A 23215-nucleotide genomic window follows, 5' to 3' on the forward strand; every position below is an offset into this window, starting at 1 on the left:
ATTAATTAATATATCTCATGTGTAAATTAAATCAAATCTGGATAACATGGGTACGTCCTCTATTATGAAAAATCATGGCTTCTAGAGTAAATGTAGAATGATTAAATTGCCCCATATGGGATTCATCAGCAACTAACCAATCAGAACAACTTTCTCACACTGACCAATCAGTGCGAAGCTGCTCTCTATCTCTCTATTGGTTAGTTGCTGATAGGCTTCCTGGCCTGTCAGTCACATCTCCGCAAGTAGCAGTTGAGCGTCATTATTATGGTTTTATACTGCTCCTTGCGAAGCCCCATAGCGAATGGCTGGCCGCAAGGTCCGTTGCTAACTAATATATGGCGGCTTCGCTATGATCGGTCACAGCATATAAAAGCTGCTGTGATTGGTTCGTAGCAGTAACACCCAACATGGGCTCTAACCTCATTGAACTACTTTGAAAAAAAGGAAGTTCAATGATAACATGAGCCCTAGTGGTTGGATCCCTTTTTTGGGAGGGCCGGGGGAACAAATTTTTTTTTTTTTTTTTTAAATTATTGCAACATGTTTCACCATTCATGCTCATTAAGTTGATGGTCATGACTGGTGCCTCAATTACGCTGCCATATCATGAAACTCTTACGCCGTATATCGATGTGCTTAAAGCATATTTTCATGCGTACGCATTTAAGTTTGTATTTTGAATTGCACCTATCATAACATACGTGCGACTCAAAATAAATACCTGAATGCTGTTTTTTTTTACCAACATATTTTACATCTGCGCTCTTGACGCAAACCTGTCCAATTCTAAATTAGCTTCTTTATTTTTATTTTTCAAAAATAAAGTGACCCACACCTTATACACCTTATAACATAAATGTACAGCAAAGTGTTGAATGAGCCTAAGTAAAGTTTTTTGTTGGAACAGAACAGCGGGGCAGACGACTGACGTGTCCTTGTGCCATTTGCTCACTTCCAAAAAGCCATCTCATTCTTCTCTGTAAAAGACAAATACAGTGTAACAATTATATAAAAATCTATTCCCTATAATAACTTACTCCAGGCTCATTATATGCATGAATGACTGAATATATGTCTATCAAGAACATAGTTCACAGGAGATAAAACTTTGCCATACAGGATATCCTACAGGGTTAAGTAAAACTGAAAGTAGTTTTTGACTTTGACAAACTCTCTCTCCTTCTCCTCTCTGCTATTTCCATCCCCCTGATCCTCTTCCCCGTCCTGCGGAGACATTGCAGCTGTTCTTCAGACAATTGCACATGATCCTACACTAGATTGTGAGGGAGATGGGTGGGATGGCGGGGGTTGGAGAGGGTGTCATGAGAAGAGGTGGGCGCTCCGGGAAGAGGTGGGATCTGATGTCACTGGTCAGGGATATACAAATAGACAAGTGCCAGCACTCGGTCTTGTCACTTCATACCACTTAGAGGATCCTCATCCATTCAGAGCCAAACCTCCAGGCTCTCCGCATCGAACCCAACAGCAACCATGAGCCAGTCATACTCATCCAGCCAACGGGTGTCTTCCTACCGCCGTACCTTTGGTGGGGCATCACCCTCATACACTAGGTCCTCTTTTGGATCAAAAGGAGGCGCCGCCAGCTCATTGAGCTCCAGAGTGTACCAGGTATCCCGTGCCTCAGCCCCAAGTCTATCCAGTTTCAGGGCATCAAGGATCGCCCCCGTAAGAGGGAGCTACTCTACAGATGTCCTCGACTTCAGCCTGGCAGATGCAATGAACCAGGAGTTCTTGCAGACAAGGACCAATGAGAAGGTTGAGCTACAAGAGCTGAATGACAGATTCGCCAATTACATTGAAAAAGTCCGTTACCTGGAGCAGCAGAATGGGATCCTGGTGGCCGAAGTCAACCGTCTCAAAGGCAAAGAGCCAACAAGAATCAGTGAGCTGTACGAGGAAGAGATGAGGGAGCTGAGGCACCAGGTGGACATCATTACTAACCAAAGGTCACGGGTGGAGGTGGAAAGGGACAACCTGGCTGATGACCTGCAGAAACTGAAGCAGAGGTGAGTAAATTGCAGCAGTAAAGTCACAGTGGAGGATGTAGGTGTTCTAGAATTTGAGAGGTGATGGACACACCAGAGAGAGACAAGTCTTCATACTCTGCTATTGTCTTTGTGTGGTAGGAAAATGAGGGGTTAATTCTACCTCTCTCCTTAGTCTCAGATGTGTTATTTTCTCTGTTCTCATCTGGCATTATAACTTCACCAGTACATCTACCCCCCTCCCCTGCAGTGTCCATATCACTGTACTCACCATATAAGGGTTTCACACTCCCAGGAATGTGGGAGTGGGTTCTCAATGAACCGTATATATATATATATATATATATATATATATATATATATATATATATATATATAATCAGATTCTTATTATTACCTTTTATTTATATAGCACTGATATATTACGGGGATCATGACACATACGAAATACATACTATATCATAATACAGAAGGTACACTTGGTGCACTCACAAAGAGCTTACAATCTAAGCGTGTGGGGAACACTTGATCTCTGGTCTCCTAGCAACAAGTTATATATGTGTTTCTCTGATCTCCTAGTGAATGAATATACGTGACACTCAAGAGAATAGTTCTATATGACAAACTGATTTCCTAGTGAACAGTCACTTATCAATTACTCACAAGAAATTATATTTAATATTATACTACGATTGATTAAATAATAATAATAGAGGTTATATAATTTATACAACTATTTGATCTCTCCTGATCTCCTACACACACACACACACACACACACACACACACATATATATATAATATACTTAAAATATATATTAACATTACTACTAATAATGATAATATTACTTATAATACCACTACTAATAATAATGTACTTACTGCCGATAGTAGATTCTAGAGGTGTTGTCGCACATAAACACACAACACAAATTTATATTCATAGTCTAAAAAATATATTATTTACACGAATAATAAATAACTATGCACATTAATGATGCTGTATAAATAACATAGAAGATATAGAAGAAATAATCTAACACCTTTGTGTTCTTTTACTCTATTCACTCTTCTTTCTGGTCTCTGTGTCAGCGTCTTCTTTCACCTTTGTGATTTCTGCTCGGTCTCTCTCTCTATCTAGTCTTCCCCAGCCAGGCTCTGGTTATACATTTATACGGCCCCTTGGTCCTCTGTAGACATTACCAGATCATTGGTTTATGAGTCAGTAATTCATTGAGAGACTAAATCTGACCATACACACTGTGATATCAGATCCAATTATCGGCTATTGGATGTCATGTTGTGTGGCCACAACGTGACTACTGTACCAGATAATGATCCTGTATAAATATATTGGTTGAATGTCAGATCATCCTGTGAGGCTGCAATAAAGCTGGATGTGATGAAGATGCTGAGCCGAGAGATGATTGGATGGATGTCATCCAATATGGCCACCACACGTATGGCCAAGCGAAACTATGGCCCATTCACTCAGCTCTTGAGATGAACAGCAAGATCTGACTGTGTGTGTGGCCTCCTTTAAGGGCAACAACAGTAAAATAATAATAATAATAATAATAATAATAATAGCTTTATTGCAGCAAAATAATATACATTTTTAAAATAATATAATGAATATTTAATTTTTAATATTGTTGTTTAATAATTAATTTTACTTGCACATTCGTAATTAATGACCTGGTAATAAGGTGGCTTCAGAACGTTTCTTCCTTGTGTGTTCCTGTGTCCCATTCCCAAATCTGAAACAGCCGCGGAGGGACACAAATTCCTTTTGGTTGCAATTAAACATTGAAAAAAGTCTTACTAAGCAAGCTACAAATGACACAACTCACTATATTCACAAACACACAATGGTTTGCTCTTGGAGTTAACAGCTACTTGGGAGCAAACAGACACGTTCCCCAACAGATCAGAGCCATAAAACAATCTCTATGGAAATAGGAAACTCATATGAGGGCAGCTGGATTCCCTACGTTTCTCTGACAGTGGATTTATTTCCACCCTGCTGTGAGACGCTGTCATCTATTCCTGGATTTCCTCCTGTCACTGGCTGTCATCTCTTCCTGCCTGTACTGCAAAGAGTGACCGTCACACACTTGTGTGAGTACAGAGCTGACTGACAGCCGTCTGGTGAGTGACTGTCACCCTTCTGCGTTCCAACCCTGTACACACTACTCTGACACCCAAAATATGTATAGGTCACAGCTCAATGCAGAATATTGTCTAGTGTCCATGCCATACATACATACATAAATACTCAGCAAACACCAATCACTGGCACTTAAATCATTCTACGTTCATACAAAAGTTCTGTAAACTCTGTTACAAATCAGACACCTGACTGGGTTAGATACATGATGCATAAGATGTATCCATATCTTACACAGCCTGGAAAATACTCACACAGAACCTCATTAGGAGTAAATACAACTAAAGAATGCAAATTTGCACCTGGACAATCCTTGTTGCTGTGTCAGGGGTGCGAATGGAAGTTTTTTGTTTTTTTTAATTGCACACAAGGAATGTACGGGCTGCTTTTGCATGTAGCTTACTATACAAGGCCGCTTTACTTTTAGACTGCAATTTAGAGTTAAGCTAGGACACGCCCACTCACGACCCTAAATCTATCCGCACATTGTAAATCCCCGCCCGGAAAGCGCTGCATGGTTTTGCAAAATTGCACCATTTTCTGGATTTATTCCCAACACTAATTGAGGCTCTAGATGTTGAACTGCACTTACCAAGACGCTTCCACATGCAGTGAGCTAAGCATCATGGGAGATGTAGTTCAGCACGGTCTTGGTTATGCATATGACTCTGTAGTGCGACATGTTGACAAATAATGCACCATAATTGTATATTATACAGACATAGACCCCTATGCTGTACAAGCAGTGTAACAGATCTCACAATGACTATGTAACAAATGCAATCTCCTGTCAGAGGCAGCAACAGCTGGGCATCTCTAGGTAAATGGCAACTATTTATACCAATAACCCACGCCTGGTGCTATAATTCATCTGTCACCGAGAAGTCTGAAGGTCACGTATACAGTACACAGTGACTGTGCTAGAGAAAGGACAGAAGCACATATAGACTGCGACATTTAGATCTGTATTGTAGAAACAGAGCTCCTACGGCTATCCCAAACCACTGTCACGGTCAGAGCTCATGGACTGAATTCTAACCATCAAAGTAGAGAAGTATCTCAGTTTAACCTCTATGGGGGTGAGTCATTAAGGAGAGCCAAGCACCTGGGCAAAACCATGTGGCATTGGAGGGGGAGGTCGATGTAAAATGTGGGGACAGATTTATAGCTGGGGTAGGACATGTCCTAGATCAACTTTAAATTTCAGTGTATAAATAAAGCTATCAAATATTTGTGCTCTACATCCAGTATTTAACTTGTAGTCAAAATAATAAACTCATTTGCACCCCTTACATTGTAACATGGTTTGTCCAGGAGACAATTTATTTACTACTTTTTTTTGCCTTACTTTCCTTAATGACTCAGACCCTGTATTGTTTAAGCGATTGCTCTGTGCTGCTCTATGATAAATCCTATCATCATCATCGTCATTTATATAGCGCCAGCAAATTCCGTAGCGCATTACAATCCTATTCCAGTGTTTGGCAGCTTTCACAATGCAGAAAGTTGCATTTTGGGGCCACGTAGAGTTAATTAACGTTGCAATGACTACTGTCACAGTAATTTTTGTAGACAAGTGTTGGTGTCAGTATGTACCCACAGGCCAATGAACAGCACATGATAACCAGTCAAAATGACAACACATTTTATATAAATAGCTGTTCTCAATCTCTCCTGTTTTCTGACCTTTCTATTCTATGGGCCTGATTCATTCAGGAAATTTAAGTAAACAAATTGAGTAAGCAGTCTCCTGGACAAAACCATGTTACAATGCAAGGGGTGCCAATAAGTTTTCTATTTTGCACATAAGTTAAATACTGGCTGTTTTTTCATGCAACACAAATACTTGATAGCTTATTTGTACACTGAAATTTAAAGTTGATATTTGTGTGCTACATGAAAAAACAGTCAGTATTTAACTTATTTGCAAAATAGAAAACTAATTTGCACCCCTTGCATTGTAAGATGGTTTAGTCCAAGAGAAAACATACTCAATTTTTTACTTTACTTTCCTTAATGAATCAGGCCCTATATTCTTATATTCTGGTTTCCCCTATCATACATTGTAATGTGATCATGTTTGAGAACTCAGATTCTCCGTCAATTATAGTGGACATAGACAGGTAAAGATTAAACTCTGCATTTTGCTACCTCCAAAATATTGCTTATTGGACTCTCTGTCATTACTAGAGGACTATGTGTAGGCCCCGCATCTCCAGGCTCTTCTCACTAAATAGCCGTATTTAAACTAAATAAAGGCATTAAGTAAAAATTTGGCCAAACCACCGAAAAACTTTTGTGGAGTTCTCTTCCTAGGAGAGATATCACAAACTGTTGGGAAATGGGATTATTTTATTTATTTTTGGGGAAATTCATATTCTTAACAGCATGAGAGAGAGGTGAGGACAGGACCAATCAAGGAACAGAACCTTTAATCCAGCACTAAGTGGACGAAATGTCTATAAATAAGCTTCGTCCCCCCGGACTTGCCTAGAGATGAGTCACTGGCCGCTTGTTCACAGTGGCAGCTGGGATGTGAGTGGACAAAAGTCAGCCCAGGGGAAAGGGGGACAACTTCTTACCCATCACAGAGGCAAATTCAGCACTAAATAGCAGGAGAGGTCTATGTGTGTGGTACATCGACATTGAGGGAGACCAGAAGCCCACAGACAGTGGAAACATCACAGTGTCTGCTCCCTATATGGTGAGCTGGGGGATATTTTCTCTTAAGGAACATAAAACACTCTCTGGGATGAGCTCATGCCCATTCCTAAAATAAGGGGGAGAAGCTGCAATGCCCATAATAGGGCAGCTGCAGCGGATATCTGACGGAGGATTGTCCCTGATGTCTTCTGTCCTATCTCTTATATAAATAGCTGCAGCCTTCTCCTATTTAAAGGGACCTGTCCATCATAATGCACAAAGCACATGAGCAGATAATGGCATCTGTGCATAAAGGTCAGTATTGTAAAAATAACTTGCGCAAAGTAGATTTACAGTCAGGAAGAACCAAATTATCGTCCAGCTGTAGGAGTGACCCAGGGAAATGTCTGCAGTTATCTCACACAGCACTGAGTATTAGCCCATCACAATACATTTAAAAGAAAGTATCAAATATCAATATATCAACTTGTTACCCCGACGATAGTACTGACTTATCATGGGAAGGATTAGTGAACGAGTATTGCGGAAGTATTTACTTTAATGTTGTAATGACCTCTGACCTATCCCGATGATATTTTCTTGATAAATTGCCTCTATAAGTGATTTGTTGTTTCTGTGTTAAGCATCGATAAAAAAATGACCTTTCACCCCGTTTTGATAAATCATCAACATCATCATCACCATTTATTTATATAGCGCCACTGATTCCGCAGCGCTGTACAGAGAACTCACTCACATCAGTCCCTGCCCCATTGGAGCTTACAGTCTAAATTCCTTAACACACACACACACACACAGAGACTAGGGTCAATTTTGATAGCAGCCAATTAACCTACCAGTATGTTTTTGGAGTGTGGGAGGAAACCAGAGCACCTGGAGGAAACCCACGCAAACACGAGGAGAACATAGAAACTCCACACAGACAAGGCCATGGTTGGGAATTGAACTCATGACCCCAGCGCTGTGAGGCAGTAGTGCTAACCACTGAGCCACCGTGCTGCCCAATAAATAAATTGTCCTTTGTCCTGAGACCCTTCTTCTTTTGTGTGTCGGAATTATAGTCATTGACAAAACTCTTCCCGGACAGCTGAATGCTAAGAACTTGTGAGACTTTATTTGCAATGATCCCCAATCAGTGATAATATAGGCACTTTATGTTCACTGTATATTAAAATATGCCTAATTAGTTATGACTCCGTTGTAATTATTACAATATTTTAACGCTGATGTCATGGACAAAATTATTTTTGTAGTATCCGTGGAAACAGTTGTGTGACAAAATCAATGAGAGTTGGAACTATAGCTTTATTGTGATATATGTGTATGTCCTATGTCATTTATTATATATATGTCCTGTTGACCGGGTTTGTGTGTCTCTCAGATTGCAGGAGGAAATCCAACTTAAAGAAGATGCGGAGAATAATCTGTCGGCCTTCAGAGCAGTAAGTTTAATTTCCACTTTTTAAAAGACTTCTACGTGTCTACCGTCAGTGTCCGAGATGTAAAACAGTCTCACGTCCGATGTTTCTACCCCTTCAGGATGTTGATGCTGCCACCTTGGCCCGGATTGACTTGGAGAGGCGCATTGAATCCCTGCAGGAAGAGATCGCATTCCTGAAAAAGATTCACGAGGAGGTAAGAGTGGGCACCACATCAGGCTCACGTAATGACCTGCAAGAGACGTGGGTCGAGCCAAAACGTCCTGGTCTGTTTTCGAAACAATAGTTTCTTGATGAATGACAGAAACTGTCACCACTTGTCAGTGAAGGTCCGGAGGTCTCCAGTCGCTGAGATACTGATACTCTTATATACCCCTAGGAAATCCGTGATCTGCAGGCGCAGCTACAAGAACAGCACGTCCAGGTAGAAATGGACATTTCCAAACCAGACTTAACCGCAGCCCTCAGAGACATCCGGGCTCAGTACGAGAACATTGCTGCCAAGAATGTATCAGAAGCCGAGGAATGGTACAAGTCTAAGGTATGGTGGAGCTCTGTCTCTATGTCCGTGGGCTGCCCTGACCTCTAACTGTCCTTTATATTGTGCCACATTTCATCAGGTCTCTGTCTCCAATGATCCCCCTACTCATAGGCAAACCGAGGGGGGGGGGGGGGGGTTTCCTAGTGCCTGGAAACCCCTATCCAAGCCTGGGGCACTGTATGATTGAGGTGGCTGGACCCTGCCCCCACTTCACACAGCTCTGCTTGAAAAGGGAGAGCTGCGAGCACCTAACAGTAGTGCATGCAGCATTGCTCATGTATATTATGGGAATAGGAAGAGTTGGAGAGCAACCAAGCACTGTCTAAAATTATAGCCACGCACCCATGCATGCTGGTCACGCCCACTGGGGGCGTGGTGTGGAAACCACCTCTACAAATCCTGCGTTTGCCCCTGCTACTCTTATAACTGTTTTTTCCCTCTCAGCTAGTCTGCTCCCACATTCCTGTGATAGGTACTGGTCGCTGTAAGTCTCCCTTTTATCTCACACATAGAAATGTATTTCATTGTCCAGGTGTCTGATCTCAACCAGGCCGCACAGAAGAACCACGATAATCTGCGCCAGACCAAGCAGGAGTTGATGGAATACCGCCACCAAATCCAGTCCTACACCTGCGAGATTGACGCTCTCAAGGGAACTGTAAGTATCTAAAGAAGAGAGACCGTTGTAGAATGTTATAATAATAATGAGGTTATGTGTTATACTGGGCCATGTAACCCATACAATGTAATCTGCCCCAAATCCCATCCGATACTGTCCCTACCATGGAGGTACAATGACATTTTCTTCATGCGTTGAAATCTATTTCTCTTTTGCTCTATTTCATTGTGCCTCAAAGAGATGTTGATGGAAGCACAGAATTGTTTTTTTAGTAAAGACTCATCCTTTGCAAATCCCTTTTGCTTTTCCGTCAATTTACTAACGCTTCAGTCTCTGTGGTGCACAGAAATATATAAAGCTTGTAACGCAAAGGTTGATATCAATACCACAATTTATTCCATCTGTTGTGTTACTTACATCATCATCATCACCATTTATTTATATAGCGCCACTAATTCCGCAGCGCTGTACAGAGAACTCACTCACATCAGTCCCTGCCTCATTGGGGCTTACAGTCTAAATTCCCTAACACACACACAGACACAGTGAGACACACAGACTAGGGTCAATTTGTTAGCAGCCAATTAACCTACCAGTATGTTTTTGGAGTGTGGGAAGAAACCGGAGCACCTGGAGGAAACCCACGCAAACATGGGGAGAACATACAAACATATAAGGCCATGGTCGGGAATTGAACTCATGACCCCAGTGCTGTAAGGCAGAAGTGCTAATCACTTAACCACCGTGCTTGGTACAACTCGGGTATAGCGCTTCTGTATAAATGTATTTGCTGGAACTCGGTTTGCTCAGGAAACGCAAATGTTCTATAAATACACAGAATTATAATATCATTCTGTGCTCTGAACATTTCCCGCTGTTTATAAACACCAGCTGATGTGGTCTCTTATTTGCCTAGAACGAGTCCCTGATCCGCCAGATGCGAGACCTGGAGGAACGGTACAACGGAGAGGCCGCTGGGTACCAGGACTCCATCTCCCGACTAGAGGAGGAAATCCGTAACCTGAAGGACGAGATGGCCAGACACCTCCGCGAGTACCAGGATCTGCTGAACGTCAAGATGGCGTTGGACATTGAGATCGCCACTTACCGTAAACTGCTGGAAGGAGAGGAGAGCAGGTGAGGCGCTCAGAGACGTAGGTCATCCAGGACAACAGTATCTTAATGGGCTCTTAGAAATATTTTACAATACACAACATCAGTAGATGGAAGACACTGGTCTCGTATAAAGATGAAGAATGTTTTTAAATCAAATATTGTTATTTATTAACAGAGGTGTATTGAGATTTAGACCTTAACGATGCTTAAAAAAATAATAATTGCTTTCGTCTTATTTTTGGGAGTCATTTATTTTAATGCCAATAAGGCGACCTTCTCCCTGGCTCCATAAAAGACCATCTGGTTCCTTGATGTCTTCTGAAATTTGCATTCTCTTGTCGATCCCCACCAATAATTTTCCATATAATCTGATATTTGTGCAGTTTATGTAGGCACCATCCGAATATTCTTTTATCAAGGCTCTCATTACACAATTGCAGTTAATAAGTAGTGGTGTAATTAAACTATATCATTTTGTGTTTCAGGATCACACTTCCCATCCAGACATATTCTGCATTGAGCTTCAGAGGTAAGTCTGTTATCATTATTGTGATATAATATATATATATATATATATCTCTACTATATATACTAAAATACTATTATTTTCAGTGTATATTTCGTACACAGATGCAAAGACCAATGCAACAAATAGCACGAACTGTATCAGCCTGTGCCAGTAAGAATGATGGCGGTATAATAGGTTCACAGCGGTGTAACTGGAGAGTTGTGACACATGGTTATAGTCATTGATCAATGCACGTGTTTACCATCACTGCTCGAGTCCATGGTCATTGGTCAATGCATATGATTATGGTCATAGGTTTATTGTCATTGGTTTATGGTCATTGGTCAATGCACATGGTTATGGTCATAGGTTTATGGTCATTGGTCAATGCACATGGTTATGGTCATTGGTTTATTGTCATTGGTTTATGGTCATTGGTCAATGCACATGGTTATGGTCATAGGTTTATGGTCATTGGTCAATGCACATGGTTATGGTCATAGGTTTATGGTCATTGGTCAATGCACATGGTTATGGTCATAGGTTTATGGTCATTGGTCAATGCACATGGTTATGGTCATAGGTTTATGGTCATTGGTCAATGCACATGGTTATGGTCATAGGTTTATGGTCATTGGTCAATGCACATGGTTATGGTCATAGGTTTATGGTCATTGGTCAATGCACATGGTTATGGTCATAGGTTTATGGTCATTGGTCAATGCACATGGTTATGGTCATTGGTTTATGGTCATTGGTCAATGCACATGGTTATGGTCATAGGTTTATGGTCATTGGTCAATGCACATGGTTATGGTCATAGGTTTATGGTCATTGGTCAATGCACATGGTTATGGTCATTGGTTTATGATCATTGGTCAATGCACATGGTTATGGTCATAGGTTTATGGTCATTGGTCAATGCACATGGTTATGGTGATAGGTTTATGGTCATTGGTCAATGCACATGGTTATGATCGTTGGTGTATTGTCATTGGTCACTGTGTGTGTTTCTGATCACTGTATGTATGTCGTCCACAGAGACCAGCCCAGAGCAGAGATCTTCTGAAATTCACACCAAAAAAACAGTCATGATCAAAACTATTGAGACCCGAGACGGAGAGGTGAGAAACATGTCGTCAGCCAACAGTAATTCATGTCAATACCTGTTCAGAGATTCCTAATTACAATAGGCGGACATCACAGTGATGAATAAGAAAGCTTTGAATTGAATTCAGATACCAGAATAGTAATTGTCTCACTTTACACCCCCCCCCCCCCCCCCCCGAGGACCAGGGCCGTCGGTCTCCAGTCATTACATGTCAGACCATGATAGACTGTTTTCATTTGAACCTTCTGTTGAGTCACTGGCACCAGCTCAGTTACACGCCGCTGCTTTATATAGGGATCGCTGAACACACACTGAAACACACACGCACAGGACGCAATCAAACACAGCGTCCGTTCAAGGAAGGGGGGGGGCGGGGGGATCCAGCAGCTGTCGCGTCAGGGTTTCTAAAAGTAATGATACAACAGCTGCAGAAGACGGACAGTCGCATCAGGAGATAATAAGTGACTGTGTGTGAGTCTCAGGAAGAGACAGACTGTCGGTTCAATCAGGAGAGTTACCGGGACATCAGTCATTTCATTAATAGACAGCGACTTGATACTAATAGGTTAAATGTTAGCACCTATGAATATACAGTATATGTAGCATGACATAATGTATATACAGCTCATTCATACTTGAACTATGTCAATGTCAATTTGTTTTTTGCATAAAAAGATTGGCATTTCCATACTGCTAATGACGACACAATAGTGTCATCGTGGCCAACGCCCGCCATGCAGTGCCGTGATTGGTGTCATCATGCAGCACGGGGTAGGCGGGGTCATAATGAAGCAAACTGCGCCAGTTCGCGTTGTCAAAGCCTCACCCCTGCCAATTACATTGGAGAAGTGGGCAATATCCAGGTTGGGTGGTCTGCTGGGAGACCTACACATAATTCGGGAGTCTCCCGGACATCCCGGGAGAGTAGACAAGTATGGTTAATAATTGTCAAGAGACTATTCTCTCTGCGTTTTTGTTAGGTGTAATTATACACACGTGAAAGCAAATATCACGGTTGGACGCTTTCTTTCTGTGTGTCTATTCCTATGTACAGCAGTGCGCAAATGTGCCCAACTTTAGATGATCCCCTATTTCTGTCATCTCTATTGACCTATGAAGCGAACACGTTTTTGTGTAGTGGTTTGTTATAGATTTTAAGTCACTATCTACTTCTGTGCAATATGTTAGGGCTGGAAATGGGGGACCAATGACTGTGAGGTTGGAAACGTTTCCTCTTTTCATTGGTCAATTATTTCCACGCCGGGTGTATGAGGCCACTTCTGTATCACACACACATTATTCTCGTTGCCCCAGCAGAACTGAGCACCTTCCCATCCTCTGGGACACTGGTAAGTTACACTTTCCATAACCTTTCTCACGGCCCAAACGCTCTGTGGCTCTTCCTATAATTCACCTTTCCACTATAGGTTCAACTCCCCCTCCCCATACACCACCCAGCACTTTGTGCGCCGTGTCTCCTTCACACAGTTATTTCACAGTAATCCCTCCGCACCTCCATCTCTAACCCTCCCACAGTATCGCTGCCTGTTCTCTGCATCCAGTGTCACTTTCTGTTCACACTAACACCACCACTGCCTCTCACTCCTACCACATTCACTTAAGAAGAACGGGCAGACAAAGGTAAGGACCGTCACTTAGACCTATGAACAATTCCTCTGTCACCTATTTATCAGTCATCTTCTAATCATATCGTAGTGTTATTATCAGTTATCATAAGTTATAAAAGTAAACTTTCAGCTATCACTCATCTCACAGCTTTGGTAGGGAAAAGAGGGGATAATTACCAATAACTGACCCATTCCTTTTTGCAGTCAATAGAGAAACAATCACATATAGTTCACCTATATACATTTAGTCAGTCCTGAAATAAATAATGTTACAGGACAGATGGTAAATTAGGAATTCAATTTTAATTGGAAATCACATCGTTAAACTTGTTCGTAGCCGGGTTTCAATTAGGGTTTGGGGTGTGTAAAGCTAACACCAACCCTGGTCATAACCCTCAGTCTCGCGCAAAACACTCGACTCTAAGCTATCATTATCACCATTTATATAGCGCCACTAATTCCGCAACGCTATACAGAGAACTCATTCACATCAGTCCCTGCCCCATTGGAGCTTACAGTCTAAATTTTCTAACACACAGAGTTTAGGGTCAATTTGTTTGCAGCCAATTAACCTACCAGTATGTTTTTGGCGTGTGGGAGGAAACCAGAGCACCCGGAGGAAACCCACACAAACATGGGGAGAACATACAAACTCCTCACAGATAAGGCCATGGTCGGGAATTGAATACATGACCTCAGTGCTGTAAGGCAGAAGTGCTAACCACTGAGCCACCGTGCTGCCCCAATGATATAAACTGTAGCCCAAAACACCAAACTGTAGTCTACTCCTAACCGAAACTTTAGGTGCCAAGCAAATAACTTAATTTAATATTTCAGCATTAAAATGTACTTTGATCAGGAGTGCGTCTTCCTGTGACAGGAAGCGCGTGCACAGAGAGATGATGCAAAGTGCGTCTGTTTTGTGCTGATTTAAGGGGACTGTCTGGCTGACGGTTGGCAGATATTGACCACTAACAGGTGCCCCTACAACATTTGCCCCTACAATGCCACGTGTATTTGCAGCAGTTGCTAGCGGCAACGAAGGGGGTCTATTTGGGAAGGACAAGAGGACTGTGGGCGACCCAGCTCTCCCTAACGTACGACATCTTCTTGTGTGTGCGCGATTATTAAAAAACCCAAAATATGTGACAGCAATAAATCTGTGACTTTCAGTCAGAAGCCGGTGCTGTCGCTGTCTATGGAGAGTTATTTTTGCTCTTACAAAACAAAAATAATAGAAAAATAACATTTCAGCACAAGTGACGCTGTATAAAACAATGGCAAAATGCTTTTGTTTTCCCAATAATAAGCCAAACATATCCCAGTGCAATTTAATGGATCATCTGATGTGATACTGTAGACAACAATACTAATTCCAACTGAGGCTCATTATTGTAACAACCTCTAACTACAAACACAGCAGTAAGTAATACATCCATTTTCATGGTACTAACAGCACTAAGATACCACTGCCAGCAAGAGGCAGGGAGTGCTGGGACTTGTAGTTCTACAACAGCTGGTGAGCCACAGGTTACCCAGATCTGAGTCGCAATGACAGCCATGAAAGTTTACGTTCCCCTGCTCTGAGCTCAGGTTTCCCTTCTTCAGTCTCACATCTCCCTGTAATACCCATGAACCCTCTGGCAACCTTAACATGTCCATTTGTGCCCACAGGTCGTCAGTGAGGCTTCCCAGCAGCATCAGGAGGTCCTGTGAGTGGACTCATGAAGATTAACACATCCCAGAAAACGTAGAATGACCACAGTGCACAGCCTGAGCGCATCTCTGCTGGACAAATGGCATCTCATGCTGTACCCTGATCTCACATCTCTCACCCCTGTCACCGCTTGTCCCCAAACCAAGGACTGTTAGGGCGCCCCCTGCTGGGGAAATTATGTCATGACGTACCCTCCTGGAGGTTTCTCATTACAAGAGAGGATGCAATGAAACAATAAAGTAACAAACACTTTCACAAATGATTGCATTCCCATTCGTTTTACAGGGAACACACCAATTGTTTAACACATGCTTCGACACACGTGTGCTAATCCCATTACATACCACACTATAGTTACTATATAATTCCCCATGTCCTATGTTTTATAGGAATAAGACCTCTCATTTCAATATTTAAATCGACTTTCCAGCACTCCTAATGGCTTAGCAGATATCTGCTTCTGTATTTGTTCAATATTTATATTGCAGATTACATTTGACCTGTTAGGCAGCAATAACATCTACAAAAAAATCCTAGACTTCAATTTATTTGCTTTCTATGCCAAATTATTTCTTACCTCGTTCTAAAATGATAGCAAGATCCTGTACAAATCAATGTAGTGTGTATTATAGAAAGGATTATTGCGCCACCCTGTGGCAGATCACATTTACTGCATGTTGCTGTAATATTTAACGTAGAAAGCAAATGACTTGAAATATTCACATTTATTATTAGTTTCATGCTCACGGAATTTCAAGATGCTAAAAGAATTCAGCAACACAGGTCTTCAGAGCCACTTCTGTGCCCGTTTGGAATGCTTATTAAGTTGTAATTATTAAAATGTTTGGAAGACTAAAGTTACCAACATAGATCAATCCATCAGTTTGATCCATTGATATCTAGAGTACTCATACAATTAGGCTGGAAAATGAAAGTTGACTTGTAATTTTAGTAACACTGAGGACTAGTTAAAGTGTTATACTGATAATGAATGCACATATATGGAGAAATTGGATGTAAGTAGCATAAACTTGACTGTCATGCTTGGTATAGTGAATATACAAAGAAATTGCCTTTGAATGTGGTCTGAGAGGAAGTTGGGTACGTTTCCTACAGCTTTTCTTATGCTGGAAAGAGAGGATAAGAAGAACCAGCCCTTAGAACAGACATGATCAACCTTTGGCTCTCCAGTCATTGTGGAACTACAAGTCCCAGCCTGCCCTAACAGTCAGAGATTGGGACATAGTTCAGCAACAGCTGGTGAGACATAAGTTTGCTCTCTCTGTAACCCACAATATTAATAGATAGCATTTTGTTAGGTGATGAACTTCTCGTGTTAGAATTAAAAAGTGCATCATATCAAATACATATCAAATTCTAAAATGTAATTGTAGCAGACACGTAATCTTACACTCCACACGTCAATACAAGTAAGGATACATAGTCAATATGTAAATCAATAAATGTATCAAGGTCTGTGTGTTTGCATCCGTTTGTTTCATTGCTTCTGAAGTGTAGAAAGTGACACAATGTTCATTTAAAGGGCAGCATTAATTTTTCACCTATACCAGTTAATGGCAGCATTATACAAGTGGGTATATGTTGGTCACATGGACTATTCCGATAAAGAAAGGAGGGGTGATTCAAATGTAAACAAGTATACTAAGTAGAAAGTTTCACATGGGAAACACAGGATTTTCATGACCCCCATTTCATCTCTTTCTTTTTTTCATTTTTGGCATGAAATCGAACCGCACTGCCCTCTTATACCGCAAAGTCACTGACATTACCGTCCTCCGATACTAACTGACCTATTATTCACAAATGGTGTAAGATACCATTAGCTACATACAGAAGTGAGGAGAAAAACTCCTGGTGGCAGAGTTACCCAAGTAGAGTCTTCAGGGAGAACTAACAGTGCAGGTTCTCCAAATCTCCTTCTTGGAGCACAGGTGTAATCATTACTGACTGATACATTGTAACAGATCCACAGGTGGTATCATTACATCACCTGTCACCTGGAAAACCTGCACTGTTAGGGGTACTTGAGTTACCAGGTGGAGCCTCCGTGGCTCGGACCTGATTTCCCAGCACATCCCACAGATGCATGATCGGACTGAGATGTGGGCAATTTGGAGGCCAAGTCGACACCTTCAACTCTTTATAATGCTCCACAAACCATTAATGAACCATGTCTGCACTGTGGCAGGGGGCATTATCCTGCTGAAAGAGGCCACTGCCATCAGGGAATACCGTTGTCATGAAGGGGTGTACTTGGCCTGCAAATCAATTAGTCACGGGCACCCATGACCCTGTCGCCAGTTCACTGGTTGTCCTTCCTTGGACCAGTATTAGTAGGTGTTAACCATGGTATATCGGAACACCCCACAAGACCTGTTGATTTAGAGATGCTCTGACCCAGTCATCCAGCCATTTACAATTTGGCCTTTGTCAAAGTCGCTCAGATCCTTACGCTTGCCCACTTTTCCTGCTTCCAACACATCAACATCAAGAACTGATTGCTGACCTGTTAATATAAAGTATTAATGACAAAACATTAAATAATAAAAAAAAAGATGTTTTTTTATTCCCCCCCCCAATAAAATACATTTATTTAGGATGTTATTACTGTATACTGTACATAAAATACATTTACATTTGCTCCTGATTGCAAACACATGTTCTAGCTGCACACACAGCCATCATCACTAGTTATCTGCTACTAGACTAGACCTGTAACTGGAGCAAGATATACGACTGAAAAACACGTACCTTAGAGATGCCCGAAGCTAGTTTCGGATGCTGCTGCGTGCGTTTGAGCTTGGCGCGCTCTTACTGTACACTGACAACATACATACACCTCTTCCCTATACTGTTCTGCCCCTCAAATCGTAGGTAAGTGTCCTGTGCGCACTCAAAGATTAATTGAACGTTGCTGCGTTATGTGGGGTATGGTCCGGTTCTTGACAACGTACTGCCATTTACACTCCTTACTTAATTAGGACCTGAATGAGAAACAGTTATTGAAGAGCAACTTGTTGGGGTATCAAGGACACAAAAAATGTACAAAATCCATGAACACTGGATCAACTCAAGTGACCAACTGGAGGAGATATGTTAATGATCCCTTCAAAATGTTTATCGACTTACGTAATATAGAGCTGTGCTCCACTATACTGTGACCTCTATATAAAGAATTGGGATATGTACCTATATATAGAGGTAACCTGGTAACAGCCAATTCCACTGACACCTGAAATAAGATTTTCATTCATCCTATAGTTGAGCATTGGACCGAGATTTAAAATTTCAGATGTGACCATAGATACTAATTCAGGTAAATGTTGCCTTTATTTTTAATATGGGGAATTTAAATCCTTCTATAACTAACCTTATTCTAGAAATGGGACAACAGAGAAGAACCGTTTCGCCTGAATGCATTTTGAGTTGTAAACAGATAAACTTAAATGACATAAGATTTTTTTAAATCTGGATGCTGTAAACCATTTTTATCCGTGTTTTTTTTTTTACAAAAGGTGAGGGGGGGGGGGGGGGGAGCAGACAAGTGACTTGCTAGGATCCCATGGGGTCTTGATCAGACTGTGACTGCTAGCAATAAATACACAGATATTATTGCTATGTTTCTATGTTTCCCTAACACTGTGCATCCAGCGCCTTATTCACGTTCGTACGTAAGTCCATTTGCGTGACGTATCTTGCATGAATTCACCCTGCGCATGTGTCAGAACAGGACTTACGCCAATGAACGCAAGTCGAGTGCAAATGACACTCATGACTGCCTACGGCTTAAAGGGCAGAACAGGGGTGAAGAGGGGCAGACAAACGTAGGCAACGCTGAGCGACTCGCACCGAGGACAGTGGTAGGTGGGGAGTTTGACTAGGGCAGTACACCTGTCAAACCGTAACGCAGGTGTCCTAGGGTAAGCTCAGGGAGGACAGAAACCTCCCGCGGAGCTTGCTGAGGGCACTCCACACAGATGCGGTTTATTCAAGTCCTGGGTATCTTGCAAGTACGCATTTTTTAGCTGTATCATTTGCACCAGCTACAGAGCAGTGTCAGTGACGACTGATAGTGATGACACGGTATAGTCTTCATATTGCAAACTACACGTATGCGTGCCGCTAGGTTGCACAGAACATGTGTATTCCAGTAAAAGAGACTGTAAGCACATTACATGTACAGTATGCATTAAGAACGTCTTGATTTATTCATATAACGCAAAAAAATAGTTGTTTTTTTTAACAGCGCTTATTTGTAATAATGATTATAGTATTATGTGTTGTTCATTCCTTCGCTAAAATATTTTTTGTTTGCATGCGTTCGGATGTGACGTAATATTGCACATACGTCTGTGCGTATACAGCATGTAACGCTTAGGCAGAGCGTACTTACGACCAGGTTCAAATCGAAACGCATCTCGAGATCCTCTCAGACTTGAGTACAGGCGGAGTTATGCTGAGGTTCAGTGCTCTTTTTTTAACCGCGAGTTGCGCGCAAGTTGCGTCCATACGTGAATCCGGTGCTCAGTGTCTAACTGTAGGTACCTAGGACTCCGTCAGACAAGTCTTGCTCATTTTGGCTTAACCAGAACAGAGACAGGCATTTCGAAGTTAGGCTTCTCATCATAGGGTGCCAGTGTTAACCCAGCAGGGCTTCTTTTTGAAGCCCTGTCAAATTGGGAAAAGGGAAACAGAGTAGGCAAATTATGCTGGAGGGATGTTAGATTATTTATTACAAATTCAGTGGTTCTTTAGAGGATGATGTCACTGAGGTCTACACTGAAGCTAAATTATTACCATAAGCCTTTGCTTTACAGTGGAGGAAGATAGTGTGTGAAATGGAGATTACATTGTATCATTTCACTAAGAACCAGTGATATTGCTGTGGCAGAACATTCCGAATGATGTCAGTCGTTCTTAGTGAATTCATAGGCTGTATAATGGTTCAGCCAACAAAATGAAGTGAAGGTGAGACTTTCTGTCCTTGTCCATGGCTACTTCATGAGCAACGTCCAGCTTTAAATAGATATAATGAATGATCAAACATGGCGACAAGACTCCCGTTGCAGCAGAATGGCCATTGCCTTGTAAAGCCGATTTGTTGATCCCTTTAAAAATTATCACGATCTATAATTACACTCACACCTCTGAAATAAATACTGGATCATATTCACCTACACAAACATCCCGGTCTTTTCCTCCAGCGCTCAGACATGACCTTATCACCGAGACCAATCCCATCATCTTTTACTACAAATCCACTACTGCAAAGAAAGCCAAAATATTCACAGTTCCGACCTCGGATGACTGGTTTGGGTTATAGTCAAAGCACCTTTTTTTTGTTTTGAACACATTAGTCGGCCCCTTTTGCGCTCCGTAAATAAGGACCATTGAATTACCATATATACATAATACACTATTAAGTGATATAATGTAACATGTAAGAATTGCGCCGCGTCAGTGTTTAAAGAACAGCCGCCGGCTATAATTCTTCGCAGGGAAAGCTGCAGCACTCTCAGCAGCTGCCGGTGGGAAGTGGATCAAATTTCTTATTCACCGCAGCTTAATCATCGGCAGTAGGAGTTCAAATCTTGGCTTTTATTCACTGAAAACCCACGGAGGCTGTAATGAGTATAACATCCCACTAAGGGGGACTCACAACCTACATAATATGGGACTCATGATATTTGTAGACCAGACCAGCGATGTCACAGACATGATATTACTAACGGCAGCAAAAATAGTCTTAAAAACATACACCCTAATAACCCAAATATTATAATGAAAGTCCTGAGGACTGCATTAGCTGATCAAGGTAAAGTGTTGGCCTGTTTGGGCAGATTGAGGAAAAGGCTAGGGGGTATATTTACTAAACAACAACCAACCAATCAGATTCTAGCAGTCATTTATTTAGTACATTCCACAAAATGACAGCTAGCATCTGATTGGTTGCTATAGGCAACATCTCCACTTTTTCAAACTCGCAGTTTAGTAAATATACCCCAAGATCTCTTGTAACGCTTCTGAATGTTCTCCCCATTTTTGTCCCTGGAATATTGAGGGTGTACGAAGTAATCATACTACAGGAAATGCGGAAAATACGTCAAATATTCGCAAAGCTGGTGTATAATTAATAAGACTTTTTTTAGAGCAGCTGAAACTGGAGATTGAGCCCAGGTTTGGAGCTTGGATAAATATGACGAATACCGATACTGATTAGCAAAGTTATGGATCTATGTACTAATGTCTATAAAGCCCCAGTTCTCTGTTTCTGGAGCCGAGCAGCGTCACGTGTAATAGTTACTTATAACATATAACGCAACGCTGCCTAAAAACTACTTCCCGCTGGTCACTACCATCACTCTCACTCACTGTCCCTCCTATGATTTGATCTACATCACCGGGTCACCTGTATATTTATTCATGCAGTATGTCTGGTCTTTGTATTTTGTTCTTCATGTATCATGTTATGTGTTATGGATCACTGCTTTCTGTATATGTCATGTACGGCGCTGCGGACCCCTTTGTGACACCTTATAGATAAAAGATAATAATAATAGTAATAATAAGAATAATATAAGAAAAGTCGCAGCCACACAGGAATCACCCTCCCTGCTCTCTTATCACCCCTAAATCCTTGTTCTTTTTTTCCATCCAGATCTTTCTTTTCTCCTATTATCAATGATTTATTTTTTTATGCATTTATATAATGTGCACGGGGGACATCTACCGCCCGTTCCGCTGGCTGCAGGACCGACAAGGATTTCTGCAATTATAGCATCTGCAGGAATAATAAAGAGAGTGGATGTTATTTCATTGCTACAGGACTCCGTAAGAGGATTACTGATACATCGACGCCTCACTCCCCCCAGACAGCTTGTACAGATAAAGAACTTAATATAGGAGAGAGCTGGGACTGGGCAAAATAATTTAGAAAGTAGGCATTTAAAAAAAAAAAAAAAAGTATTAATTGCAGTCCATTTAATAAAGTGCTCAGTTTTATTTGGGGAATGCAAAACAATTCATAATCCTCCCTTGCTAAAAAAAAAAAAAAGATGATTTGCCAATTATTGTTATTAATTTTTCTGCTGCTTTCCGAACATTAACAGTTGTTCCTAACCTATCTACTTGTCATCTAGACTTATCAAGGGAGTTTGAGATGACAGCAGTGTTAGCTCATCTCACGTCTCCACCTTTACTGCAGCAAAGCTTGGCAGACAGAGAGGTCTGCTGTTAGTTGTTGTTACTTTGTTGAAACAATGTTTCAACTCTCTGCAATAAGTTATCCCAAAGACTCCATAAGAGAATTACTGATACATCGATGCCTCACTCCCCCCGGACAGCTTGTACAGCTAAAGAACTGAACATGGGGAGAGCTGGGACTGGACAAACTAATTTAGAAAGAGGGCATTTAAAAAAAAAAAAAAGTACGCACAAGGTTGGTTGGAATCCACCAGTCTTGTGTCCCGTGCTGGTGCACGAGGGATCAATGATCCCCGTAAGATCACTAGTACCCTGCCAGCTGCCCAGTCTACCCCAGGGGCAAACACAGGATTTGTTGAGAGGGGTTTCCGCACCACGCCACCAGTGGGCGTGACCAGCATGCATGGAGGCGTGGCTATGATTTTAGACAGTGCTTGGCTGCTCTCCAACTCGTTCTATCCCTATAATA

General features: G+C 41.6%; 1 protein-coding gene across 2 annotated transcripts; it reads left to right on the forward strand.

Moving 5' to 3' along the window:
- Positions 1 to 1375: 1375 nt before the first annotated feature.
- Positions 1376 to 15781, forward strand: DES (desmin). 2 transcript variants are annotated; one of them, XM_075181010.1, is made up of 10 exons: positions 1376 to 2030; positions 8225 to 8285; positions 8383 to 8478; positions 8662 to 8823; positions 9356 to 9481; positions 10359 to 10579; positions 11044 to 11087; positions 12108 to 12190; positions 13495 to 13526; positions 15480 to 15781. In XM_075181010.1, the coding sequence occupies exons 1-9, from the start codon at positions 1495 to 1497 to the stop codon at positions 13498 to 13500; spliced, it is 1335 nt and encodes a 444-aa protein (XP_075037111.1). In that variant the 5' UTR covers positions 1376 to 1494; the 3' UTR covers positions 13501 to 13526; positions 15480 to 15781. The 2 variants fall into 2 exon arrangements, with proteins under 2 accessions (XP_075037111.1, XP_075037110.1); XM_075181009.1 differs by lacking the exon at positions 13495 to 13526 and having other exon boundaries at positions 1378 to 2030.
- The last annotated feature ends 7434 nt before the right edge of the window (positions 15782 to 23215 follow it).

This window comes from Mixophyes fleayi, chromosome 7 (genome assembly GCF_038048845.1).
Source record: "Mixophyes fleayi isolate aMixFle1 chromosome 7, aMixFle1.hap1, whole genome shotgun sequence".
In the NCBI taxonomy this organism is placed as follows: Eukaryota; Metazoa; Chordata; class Amphibia; order Anura; family Limnodynastidae; genus Mixophyes; species Mixophyes fleayi.

Excerpts from the sequence above, each read along its gene's own strand:
- DES (XM_075181009.1), top strand. The coding sequence starts at position 1,495 with ATGAGCCAGTCATACTCATCCAGCCAACGGGTGTCTTCCTACCGCCGT. Across the intron at positions 8,479-8,661 it reads TGAAAAAGATTCACGAGGAG|GAAATCCGTGATCTGCAGGC; the intron begins GTAAGAGTGGGC and ends ATATACCCCTAG. Across the intron at positions 12,191-15,479 it reads TTGAGACCCGAGACGGAGAG|GTCGTCAGTGAGGCTTCCCA; the intron begins GTGAGAAACATG and ends TTGTGCCCACAG.